This window comes from Diprion similis, chromosome 4 (genome assembly GCF_021155765.1).
Source record: "Diprion similis isolate iyDipSimi1 chromosome 4, iyDipSimi1.1, whole genome shotgun sequence".
Lineage (NCBI taxonomy): Eukaryota > Metazoa > Arthropoda > Insecta > Hymenoptera > Diprionidae > Diprion > Diprion similis.
In genome coordinates this window covers 7380519-7392499 of record NC_060108.1, presented here as the reverse complement: position 1 = coordinate 7392499, position 11981 = coordinate 7380519, and the positions used below count along the sequence as shown (strand labels likewise).

The following is an 11981-nucleotide window of genomic DNA, read 5'->3' as shown; positions in this document are numbered from 1 at the left end:
ACCATAAACGTTAATCGAGAGATCGTTGAGTTTTTCAAATTTCGGAATTTGATCCAAGGACATCAGAAAATTCAAACTATCGTACCGTAGCACTGAGCTGAAATGTGGGTACGAGCTGACTTCATTGGGATTTTTATTGTTGGCTGGAAAGAGGGCTGCGGTGACCGACCATAGAAAGCAATACGAGTCGCTGTTACGGATGTTGCCAACGGCCTTCTTATCTTGAATATCTTTGGGTAGTGGTGTATATGTGAACACACCTCCTCGTAGTGGCACGTACTTGCTGAAATTCACAGTCAAATTGATGATTTCAGTCAAAGACCAGCCAGAGTCTTTTTCTTGGAAGTCTTCCACCTTGGCCATCACTTTCTGCTTGACATTCTCTTCGAACCACCCATGTATGTCCGTTGGTTGGAGGATAACTTGATTTTTGGTGTTAAAAAATTTAATGTCTTCCACAATTTCAGCGTTCTTTGTAACACTAAATTTACAGGATAAAACACAGTTGGCTTTCAAACTTCCCGTCTTACGTAGCATGTTCTTGAGTCTTGCAACGACCAGGTGTTTGGCATCTTTCAAAAACACACCCAAATCCTTGTGTTGCAGATTCATCACAGCACCCGTTCTAATTCGACTCTCGAACGTCGTCTCCAAATCTCCCCATTTTACTCGATCGCTCCGCCGTCGGCTTTGTAATCCGTCGCCTACTTTTCGAAACTGTTGGAATTTTGCAGTCAACGATTTCAATATTCCGATCGTTGTCAGAATCCGTGTCTTTTCACCGATCGTCGAGGCGTTCTTCCGTAAAATTTTGTCCAGAAGCCTCGCATTTTGGGTTGCAAATCGCATCTATTTTTGAACCTCGGCCGGTGAAGATTTCTCGCTCAAAATCTTGAACGCCGTCTCCATGATTCTTATCAATTTCAAAACTTTTCGGAATCCATGTTTGTTTTTTCCTCAATCGCACACTTGACAAGAGTTATCGTTGCAAAGCTTGCTTCGTAATGATTACTCTACGCCGACGCGGTCCCTTTTATGGTACATCGTGACTCACACATATCATCGAACCTTAGCGAACAATATTCTTCAACGAAAATTTTGAGATCTTTTTCGAGCGAATCTGCTGCTCGTGTAAGATGGTAAGACAGTTCTTGGAACTCGACTATGAAGTTTCACGCGCTTCATGTACACGACAGAGCTGTGGTAGTGCAATAGTATTAGTAGATATCGTTCTTTGAGCACGCGATAAGGATGTTTTTACTTTGCCAGTGGTGTCAGGTTTACGATTTCGAGACCTCTGCACTTGTTCAGTAGAGCAGAGTAAGACAGCGGTAATTTACAAGCGTAACCGACAAGTGTCAACCACTTCGAGATTTCATATAGGTTTAATTGTGAACCTGAACACTCGAAGAAGCTGTACGAAGAGTGGGGTGCTCCATAAGCCTGATGAAATCACTCGCAGTCGAACTGTCAAAGTGTCAAGGTAGGTGATCGAAATCAATGCAGTTATAAAGTTTTTAACGTTTATGTGCAACAACTTTGGATTTTACTTGAACGAAGAGAAATAATTTAACGTGTGTGCCTTTTTTCAGATTTTTTCCCCCCGGGAATTCGAAAAAAAGAATCGTTTCAAGAAAAAAAAAAAAATCGGTGAGTTTTATCAGAATATCGAAATTTTTCGTCTGTGTGATGGGCAATCATGACTTTGGCTATCTAACGGAATTATTTTTTTTTCTCAGAAATGGAGTATGTCCACATTCTACCGAACGTGCGAGTGCCTAGAGAATGGGCTGAGTACCTACCTCGAGACTTCCTCGTTCGATCGGTTCAACTTGCCATTACGGCCTATGGCGATGGGAACCGGAACGGTATTTTTATTTACCAAGCGGGTGTGTCAGCCCGCTTGGTAAGAGTGAGGAATGGTTGCTGTTTATTCCACAAAGTGTAAGATGAAGTTATATAATAATTTTTTACATAATTCATTCGTTCGATGATAAAAAATTTTTTTCCTAAAACTATTTTTTTTCAAGTATTTGGACAATGGTGTGATAACTTTTATAACAAGTTCCAATAATTGGTTTCTTTATTTTACAATGAAAACTACAAAACTTACGTGATTCTAGGTATATTAAAATTTTCTAAAGTTACAGTTTCTGTTGTGTCTGTGTGTGTGTTTCAGATCAATGTAACAGCTTTCGACAGACATCTCATTATAATCATGTGTGGAGTAGTACAGTCGTAGTACAGTCGTAGTAGTAGTAGTATTTTGTAATTTTGTGAAAAAACATATTCTTTAAAACAATAATGCACATCATTCGTCTCAAATGTCTAAAACTTAAATTAAGTGCAAACTTATTCGAGAGTAGACGCATCTGTGAATTCCACCGGGTTGTATTGACCGCCCAGATACTCCAGCAGCAAGCGACCCTCCGCGACTGGCTGCACCAAGTTCTGCATCAGACCGTCGTCCTCGCAGAGTACCTTCGCCATGCGTGCCGGGAGAAAGACGCTGAACGTCGCATCCACATCGACGACCAACCGTTGACCAAATCGAGTCTGTACCCTCCTGACACTTGTGATTCGGTAATTTTTTAAAACTTCCAAGTCGGATAGCTTCCTCGTTGGTAGGAATTCCTGCAGTTCTCCAATTTGGTTCAATTTTGTGAAATCCATTGTTGGTGGTTATTTTTTCACAATTTCAAACTTTCCAACTTCTTTGTCACTTTGTTAAGTTCAGATTTTTGATGAACGATTTTTTCCAAGTCTTCAAGATTTTTCAAGAACAGATCAATTCGCCAGCGTAGTTGTGCTTTGTCGGAGGTTCTCTGCATGAGAGCTCAAGAATCGTTGTGAAAATAACGTTCTGAAATTCAGGCTTTTATACCATATTTCTCCCACCAAGCGCTCAGAACCTTTCAGAATTCAACGACGCGCCGAAAACCGATAGACGCAGGCCTCTCGACGTCAAGTCGCGACTCTTCGGACGATTCCGAGAATTGTTAGTCTGCCTAAGATTCCGAGAATCGGTTCAGAGTCGCAGGTTATCTTTCTTACGGCTCCGGAACCTTCCAGAATTCAACGTTGCACCGAAAACCGATGGATGCAGGCCTTTCGACGTCAAGTCGAAACTCGTTGACCGATTCCGAGAACTGTTTGTCAGCCTAAAATTCCGAGAATTCGTTCAGGGACGTCACGTTAACGTCCTACCGAAATCCTTTGACCTCGGGCCGCTCGACGACAAGTCGAAACTTGTCGGGGTCATTGCATAAGCCTCCTAACGTTGCACTTTCGCCTCGGAACCTCTCGATAGTCGGAGGAAGAATCTTCCAGAAGCTGACTCATGGAACCTTCCGGAAGCCAAACGTGCGAGGGTTCGGCGTTGAACGGTTGAGGGTCGCGGTTGCGCTCGGTAATGCAGTCGCTTGATCACGCTCGATCACGCTCGATAAGCATGGTAAGGGTAAGACCCCTATGATAACTGACAGCACTTCTTACCGACCGGCATGATTTCTTACCGACTGGCACGTCAATCTAGGGGATTTCTTACCGAACGGCACGCCAATCTAGGGGATTTCTTACCAACAAGAATCATAACGATGATAACCCCTTACCGACAAAACTCAAAGTGATGGTAACACAGAACGCTGACAGCTCGTTGGAGTGGGGATAACCTTGATGGGTTTGCGTCTGCGCTGGGCGGAGGTGGGGGGAGGGTGCTTTGCCGGTAGAGTAGGTATTTCTACACAGAACCGGCCTTGTATTGCTACTAGGGGTTGACCACCCAAGACCTGACGAAATCAGAATAATGGACTGGATTCGAAAGTGGGGATGCCACACTAACGGGAAGGAAGCTTACGCCTTCCTAGAACGGGCCAAAGAACTGCGCAAGGCATACCGGCTTATCGACCAGCAGATGCTGCGCGCACTACCCGAACTATTGAGAGGCGAGGCATTACTCTGGTATAGTAACACCAAAGACACCTGGGGTCCTGGGAAGACTTTGAGACAGGTCTCAAACGATATTATTTACTGGCCGGGGAGGGGAGAGCCCTGGATAAGCAAATCCGAGACCGTGTCCAGGGGGAACGCGAACTGGCAAGAGAATTCATCACAAATTCGCAAACACTCATGCGGCTTAGAGGCGGCATGTCTCGTGAAGAGCAGCCAGAGACCGCATACCACGGTCTGTGCTCTGCATACCGGAAGTTTATGTTTCGTGAGTCTGTGTCTACCTTCGACCAGCTCGTCCAAAGAACCGACGAGTATGAAGAGATATGCCGAGAGGAGACAAGGACAAAACCTCCACCACGTAGGAGCGAGGCTCTCGTGGTGACAAAACCGACCGTAAGACCGCCCACGAACAAATACGACCGCAAAGAGTGCTGCTGGCGGTGCAAACAAAGGGGACACATGCGCACCCGGTGCACCGGCCCCCGAAGTTATTCTGTTAGTACTGCGGGAAAAATGGTGTGTAGTCTGGCGTCTGCGAATGCTCGCGTCCGCAAAACTAGGTACCGGCCGGACGATACCACCCAGACCGATCCGGCCGGTAACCCACGAGAGATTCAGTCTAGAGACAAAAATCGCTGGGTACACCACTACCGCTCTACTTGACACCGGAGCCGCCGTCTCGTACGTTAATGAGAGAATGACCCTGAAGTGCCTAGAGGCAGAGTGGGTCCGCCACGATGATCCATTCCACGCCACATTGGCCGACTGGACCACCGCCATCATGAGCGAAGGTATCGAGGGTCACATCCCCGTGGCGGGCAGAACACTATATCACCGTTTTCCGGTTCTGCTCACCCTCGACTACGATGACTTGATTGGCACCGACCTTTGAAGGCAGCTCGACCCCCGGATCTACCTGAATGGGCACGCACTCCATCCTGAGGGGTGTGGCCCAACGGCGTTCACGGTGCGGGGCACCAGCCACCCAGATGGTCTAGCCACCGCGGCACCACACGAGCAAAAACAGCTCCAACAATTTTTTGGACAAGGAACTGCCCAGATTTGACTCCGTCAGTGGCCCGACTCCTTTGGCTACATACCATGAAAGAAGGTCAATGAGGTCACGGAACAAGATGCATACCCCCTGCCCCAGGTAAACGCCACCCTCGACAAACTAAGAGGAAACCGGTACCTAACGACTATCGACCTCAAAAACGGGTACTGGCAGGTCCCTCTGACAGAGCAGAGCAAGAAAGTTACCGCCTTTACCGTACCAGGGAGGGGACTGCTTCAGTTCACCGTAATGCCCTTTGGGCTCCATTCCGCCCCCGCTACTTTCCAACGGCTCCGTGATCGAGTCATTGGACCTGAGATGGAGCCACACACCTTCGCCTACCTCGACGACATTACCGTGGTAAGTCGAACGTTCGAGGACCACCTGTAACACCTCCACGAAGTGTGTCGCCGGCTGCGGAACGCAGACCTCCGGATGAATCCAGAGAACTGCCATTTCTGTGTACCCCGCCTCCGGTACCTTGGCCACGTGATCGATGAGCGCGGGATCCGTACCGACCCCGATAAACTCGAGGCGATAAAAGAGATGAACCCACCGACGAACGCCCGAAAACTCCGCCGATTCCTGGGACTCATCTCATTGTATCGCCGATTCATACCAAACGTAGCCACCGTCACCAGCCCGCTAAACGAGTTACTCAAAAATCGGACCAGGTGGCGATGGGAGGCACCCCAGGAAGAGGCCTTCCAACAACTGAAGGTCCACCTCACGACGAAACCGATCGTGGCTTGCTCTGACTCCAACAAACCCTTCACCCTCTAGACCGACGCCAGCGCCACCGGGCTGGGCGCGGTCCTGACACAACAGAAGGGTAAGAAGAGCGCGCCATAGCATATGCAAGTCGTACCCTCAACAGCCCCGAGAGGAATTATTCCGTGACGGAAAAAGAATGCCTCGCCGTGGTCTGGGGAATACGAAAGCTGCGCGCATACTTGGAAAGGTACAAATTCACCGTTCTTATCGACCACCAGTCTCTCAAGCGGTTACGGAAATTAGATACCCCTTTCGGCCGACTCGCACGATGGGCACTCGAACTCCAGCATTACGAGTTCGAGATAGACTACCGCAAAGGGGAGGAAAATCTCGTAGCTGACGCACTATCGAGAAACACTCTCCTTGTCCTGCATCAACCAGTGCAATATAAGTGGTACAAGGAACTATACCAGGCCACCAGAAACAATCGTGACGCTAATGCAGATTTTTACATAAGAGATGGCAAGTTATACCGGCACATCCTCCACACACTGGACTACAACGACACTAGCCCAGAGGAGGAATGGAAGAAATGCGTTCCCCAGGAGCTACGGGTGCACGTACTGTGGAAAAGCCATGATGAACCAACCCCCGGACATCTAGGTGTTGCCAAAACCCTCAGTAGGCTCACCCGAAATTATTATTAGCCGGTCATGCTGAGGGAGTCTACCCAGTACGTGCGAACGTGCACCAGCTGTCAGAAACACAAGACGCTGCAACAAGCCACAGCCGGGCAGATGCACGCGACACCGGTTTCGACTCCTTGGGAACACATGTCCGTGGACCTTGTTGGCCCACTACCGCGGTCAAAGGCGGGGCACTCTTCCCAGCTTGTCCTCCAAAACCGCTTCACAAAGTGGGTCGAACTACGGCCACTCCGTACGGCAACCACCGCCGCCGTAACCCGTGCCGTACGGGAACTGGCCGTACTCCGACATGGATGCCCGAATACCATCACCAGCGATAACGGGAAGCAATTCGTGAGCAACGAATTCCAGGGGATGCTGCAACAGTTCAGCATCAGCCACCGCCGTACCCCCCCCCCCCCCCCCCCGTCCCGTCCCGTACACGCAGCAGTGTAATCCAGTAGAGCGCGTCAACCGGCCGATAAAAACCATGGTCAGGCAGTACATTGAGAAAACACAAAAGACCTGGGACGAACACTTATCCGAGTTCACCTTCGCCTATAACACGTCTAAGCATGATAGGACTGGGTACTCGTCTGCCTACCTGAATTACGGACGCGAACTCCGCATCCCCGGGATGGTACATAAGTGCAAGGATGGACTTTCCCTAGAGTGCCGACATTAATGGCTCCGGGAAGCCTTCGAGCTCGTCCGCGTCAACCTGGCCCGTGCGTTTCAAACACAACAGCGGTATTACAACCACTGTCCAACAAAGCCGCAGATAGAAACGCGAAACTCGAACCGAGGTATGATAGGCCGTACCGGATACACAAGGTCATGTCACGCGTTGTCGTCGATCTGCGGGCAACAAACGGAAAAATCATACGGAACATCCACGTGCATGATCTCAAACAGTATGTCCAGGGGATAAATGACCCGCAAGAGTAAACAAAAGGTTACTATATAAGCACTGACCGAGACCTGAGGTAGGGTACGTTCGGCTTGCTCACTTTTTCGCTGAAAGCGTGCATGAGTGTCGCTGCCGCCGTTCGTCTTGTCGCTCCGAATCGCTGCGGTAAAGCGATGACGCTATAAGTTCGAAGTGTTTACGTCATCAGTTCACGCTACATTTCGCTTACTCCAAACAGGTAGGGCGGCAATAGCGCGGGTGCTCTTGAACGCCACGAACCAAGACGAACGCCGTTAGCGGTAGAGCGATAGGAAAACGTAACCTAAGCTTTGACTGTTCTCAAAAAGTATTTCAAAATGAACCAAAAAGTTAGGTCAACTGCCATTATAACCGGCCAAACAATAAAACTGAAATTGTCTCCCGAAGAAATTCAACGATTTAAAATAGGTAAGTACTCAATCTCGGAATGACGATCTCCAATTTGAAGATATTTACTCAATTAGGCACAAAGTGTACAATCGACCAGAATCAATAGCTGAAATTTATAACTCAGCAATTCAAGTTCAACCGAATTTTACTTTTCCGACTGGCTACTGTTGACACAAATAATTATGTGATTCGTTTATTTGCAGACTCTGGCTTTGCAAAATAGAAGTTGCAAGAGGCTAAAGATGCTTCACTGGCCAAAGAATTGTACAATGAAATAAATGCATCGGGTAAAGAAAACGAGCCCCCAGTATTTCTTGCAAAAAAGCAATTGCAGGAAGCAACAGATGCTGCACTGGCAGAAGTGATTGATGAAGAAACAAATTTTTGTGGTAGAGAAAATGAGCCACAAGCTGTTCTTTCGTCAGCAATTGACAAACAGGATGCCTGCCCTTTTAGATGGTCCCATAAAGCCATCCTTTTGCTGATTGAAAAATATAGAGCGAGAGAAAAGGCCTTCACATCTGGTCAAATCTCACAGAAAAGGGTGTGGGAGATGATTTGCAACGAATTAATAAAAAAGAGACATACCGTTACTGCACCTCAATGTATGTCCAAATATAATGGTTTAAAAAAAACCTATCAATCTGTAAAAGACCACAATGGCAAATCGGGTAATGATACAAGAGCTTGGCCTTACTTTGATATAATGGATGCATTATTGAAGTCGAAACCCTTCATGGCCCCCATGACTACGGCCTCATCTACAGGAAAACGATCTCGAGCAGAATCAGAGAGTTCCAGCGATGTCCACATAACACGTAGCGCTGCGCTCAGGTTTCCAATAAAGATATCGTAGCTGTTATACAAAAATCCAAAGAACGGAAGAGAACTGTGAAAGACGTCACCAAGATAAAATTGCGCAGAGAGATAGGTCGTTGGTGCTTTTAGAAAAAATACTTTCAGCTGTCGAGAAATAATAGGTGCATGTACTGAAAAGGATTATTAAGTTTTTATATTTTGGTAAAAGAGAATTTTATTTTGATGTAGGTTTGCGTTACATTATCAAATACCTGAAATATTATATTAATTTAAATATCACATTTTAAGTTGTTGTATGAAAAAATATCTAACTATAGAATTTTATAATTTTTAACCCAAAAACGTTACGCATCGAAACCTAAGCTCACACGTTCTTCAGTATTTCACTACAGTAATTTGACAGAATTAAGGCGACGGCGCTCTTCTTGCGGCATTATTGATTGATGTGACTAAACAGATTTGAGTGTGGCTGTTTATACGGACCGGAATAATCAAATATTTTGAGTTAGTTATTCTATATATTCTTAAATGACATAAGGAATAGTATGACTGAACTAACTAAATCTGATTCGTGATATTTGGTGCTGTGTACCATTCACAATCACTTTTCAATCGGGATTAAGCCATTAACTCATTAGTCATTACTGACAACGGAACAAGAGAGCTGTGTAAATGTACTCACCATTTTATATTGTATGTCAATTTTTAATAGTAATTGTTGTGCTTAAACTATTGTAATCGAAACCAAAGATCTGACTGTTTTATTTTGTGATACGGACACAGGGCAGGTACATGCAATAAACACATCGAGTTCTAATAATTTACAATTCATTTTATTCTCACCCATCATTTTTGTTATATTTGACGTTTCTAAACAATTGAAACAGTACTATTAACCTTAATTTACCCAATTTAAAAACTGTACGAAATTGTGTTTTTGGAACAGAATTAGAATTGATCATACAACTTTCTTCATCACATCATTTTATCAGTATAATTTGAAGAAAGAGTCATTTACTTCATTTAATCTGTAGTTGAAGCTGTTCAGCGATGTAATCCCTTTTGATTACACCACGTCGATTTGCGGCTACGTTTGCTCCTTCAACATGATTATGGTTTCCTGCAGGCGCCAGAGGAATGTCGTAATTGATACCTGTGAAATCGTCATTGTTTAGTAAACATATATTGTGTAAAACACAACAAGCCAAAATGAACTCCGGGATAACATCGAAACGCTCCATGTCGAGTAACGTGCAAAGGCTTCTAAATCTTCCTTTCAGCAGTCCAAATGCTCTTTCTATCGCTATTCGAGCTGATGCGTGACGGAAGTTGAAATTTTTTTGTCTTTCAGATAAATGTCCGTTATCTCTATACGGCATTAGCAAGTTCTCATGAATGAAGTACGCTGCATCACCAAGTAAATGACAATCATTTGGGAATTTTGTAGCGTCGTTAAGATAGCTGGCAACTTCCGAGAGACGAAATACTCGTTGATCGTGGACGGACCCAACATTACCTACGTAACAATGAGTAAAACGGCATTGGTGGTCGCAGACAGCCTGAAGCATGAAATTTTATAACGTAGCTATACCAAAATCAGAATTAAAAATTAGACCAAATATCGAGTACTTAAGGGGGGACTTGATAGGAATTTTAAGACTAACCATTTTCCCAATTTTTGACATGACATCTTGATTTGATTTTTTTAAATGTAAGTCATGTCATAAATTAGGAAAATCGTTTCTCTTGAAATTTCTGTAGAGTCCGTAAGTAATACAGTATTCAGAAAATAACAGTTCTGCTGAATTATAATGAACCATTCAACAAATTGTTGATGTGGGATATTTTACAGTACCTACCTGCAACTGTATTGAGTGGTGACCTTTCCCATTCACTTAAGATTCTGAATCATTACGTGGGGCGGGAATGTTGATATGTGACCCATCTATTGCTCCAACAACTTTTGGGAAACCAGTGGTGGCATGAAAACCATTGGATATTTCATTCGCTCTTCCTTCATTAGGCCAGGTAATGAAAACAGGAGACAAATCTGTTAAGGCTTTAGTCACTCTTCTCACGGACTTCAGTGCAGTTGCTTGTCCAACATTGAATTTCACACAAATTGACCTTAAAGAGAAATGGCTTCATGAAAATATGGAAGATATTGTATGCTATGAGATCCAATATACGTTATAAGGATAAATTACCTGTATGAGTCTGGAGTTGCCATTTTCCAAATAGCAATTAGGAGTTGTTTATCAGGAGGTATCGTCGGACAACCAGGCTTTTTTCGTGTCAACTTGGGCCTGATAATATTCAATACAAACTGAAATGTCCGTGGAAATATTCTGCAATAAAACATCAAGAATCTCAACATAAACCCAGTCGAAAACATTTGCCATGTATTTCCAGGCAAGGACTTTTTGCCGTTCATAGCATTTTGATAGCGAAAGGCCTTCATGCATGGCAAAAAATGACTAGCAAGCAGCATACTTACAGTTGTAAATGTATTATAGTTGAATGCCAGCGGCTTTACACTTGTCACTGCCCGTATTAAGCCGTGTTAATGCGGAGAGTGTAATACTGAATATTGCATCTACAAATATTATGGGCAGCCCACATCAATATTACCTTTTTTTTTAGATATAACTATAAACTATGTACAAATAAAACGTACCTGAAATGCGATTTAAACTGTTCGGCTGTATACTGAGGCACGATAACCTCAAAGTAATTTGGTATCCGTGGAATTGGCTCTTTTTGCTTGAATAAATTTGGAAACATTTCTTCGTCATTGTCCTCACTTTCTTCCGATGAAGATGAAAACATGATTTCGTAAAATTCATGTATTGCTAAACTCAGTAACTGACGTTCATGATCTGCCGCCATTTTTACAAACACGTGTAGTAACGCTATCAGCGTTCGCCTTGTCACTTACGCTTTCACGCTATAGCTAAGTCGAACGGACGAAAACGCCGCCTGAAAGCGCAAGCGCCAACACCTTTGAAGCAGACAAGCCGAACGTACCCGTAATCAGTTGTACCTAGGGATCTACCGAGGTACTTCATCTTTGAACCATCAAGAAAAATGGAACGAAAAGCATCGAGGCCAGTCCTGTACGTTCCAGTCGTTAGACTACCGACGGTCGAGGTGGATGGTCCGAGGAGGCCGGCCATCGTCCCGAACATCCGGACGTTGGCCGACCGGCTGAGACCACCAGCTACGGCACCGGCACGGGAGCTCGAGGTCGTCAAGGCGCCGCTGATGACCCAGTACCGGGGGACCCTCCGAGTCCTGGCCACCCCTCAACCGGCAAGGGCCGCCACCGTCCGAACCACCGTCCACCAGTGGACACAGCCGGCTACCAATCCCGGGTACTCGACCGGCCGACCTGTCCCACTAAGGCCGGCAGCCTACC

At 45.4% G+C, this 11981-nt stretch overlaps 2 protein-coding genes across 2 annotated transcripts; both read right to left on the bottom strand.

Moving 5' to 3' along the window:
* Positions 1-9582: 9582 nt before the first annotated feature.
* LOC124405876 lies at positions 9583-10454 on the bottom strand. The gene is made up of 4 exons (XM_046881143.1): positions 10423-10454; positions 10228-10253; positions 9765-10079; positions 9583-9716 (listed from the first exon to the last, which is right to left on the bottom strand). Exons 1-4 carry the CDS (start codon positions 10452-10454, stop codon positions 9583-9585), a joined length of 507 nt encoding a protein of 168 aa, XP_046737099.1.
* Positions 10455-10458: 4 nt separating this feature from the next.
* LOC124405875 lies at positions 10459-11452 on the bottom strand. Its single transcript, XM_046881142.1, has 4 exons — positions 11241-11452; positions 10963-11055; positions 10771-10869; positions 10459-10690 (listed from the first exon to the last, which is right to left on the bottom strand). Exons 1-4 carry the CDS (start codon positions 11450-11452, stop codon positions 10459-10461), a joined length of 636 nt encoding a protein of 211 aa, XP_046737098.1.
* Positions 11453-11981: the final 529 nt, after the last annotated feature.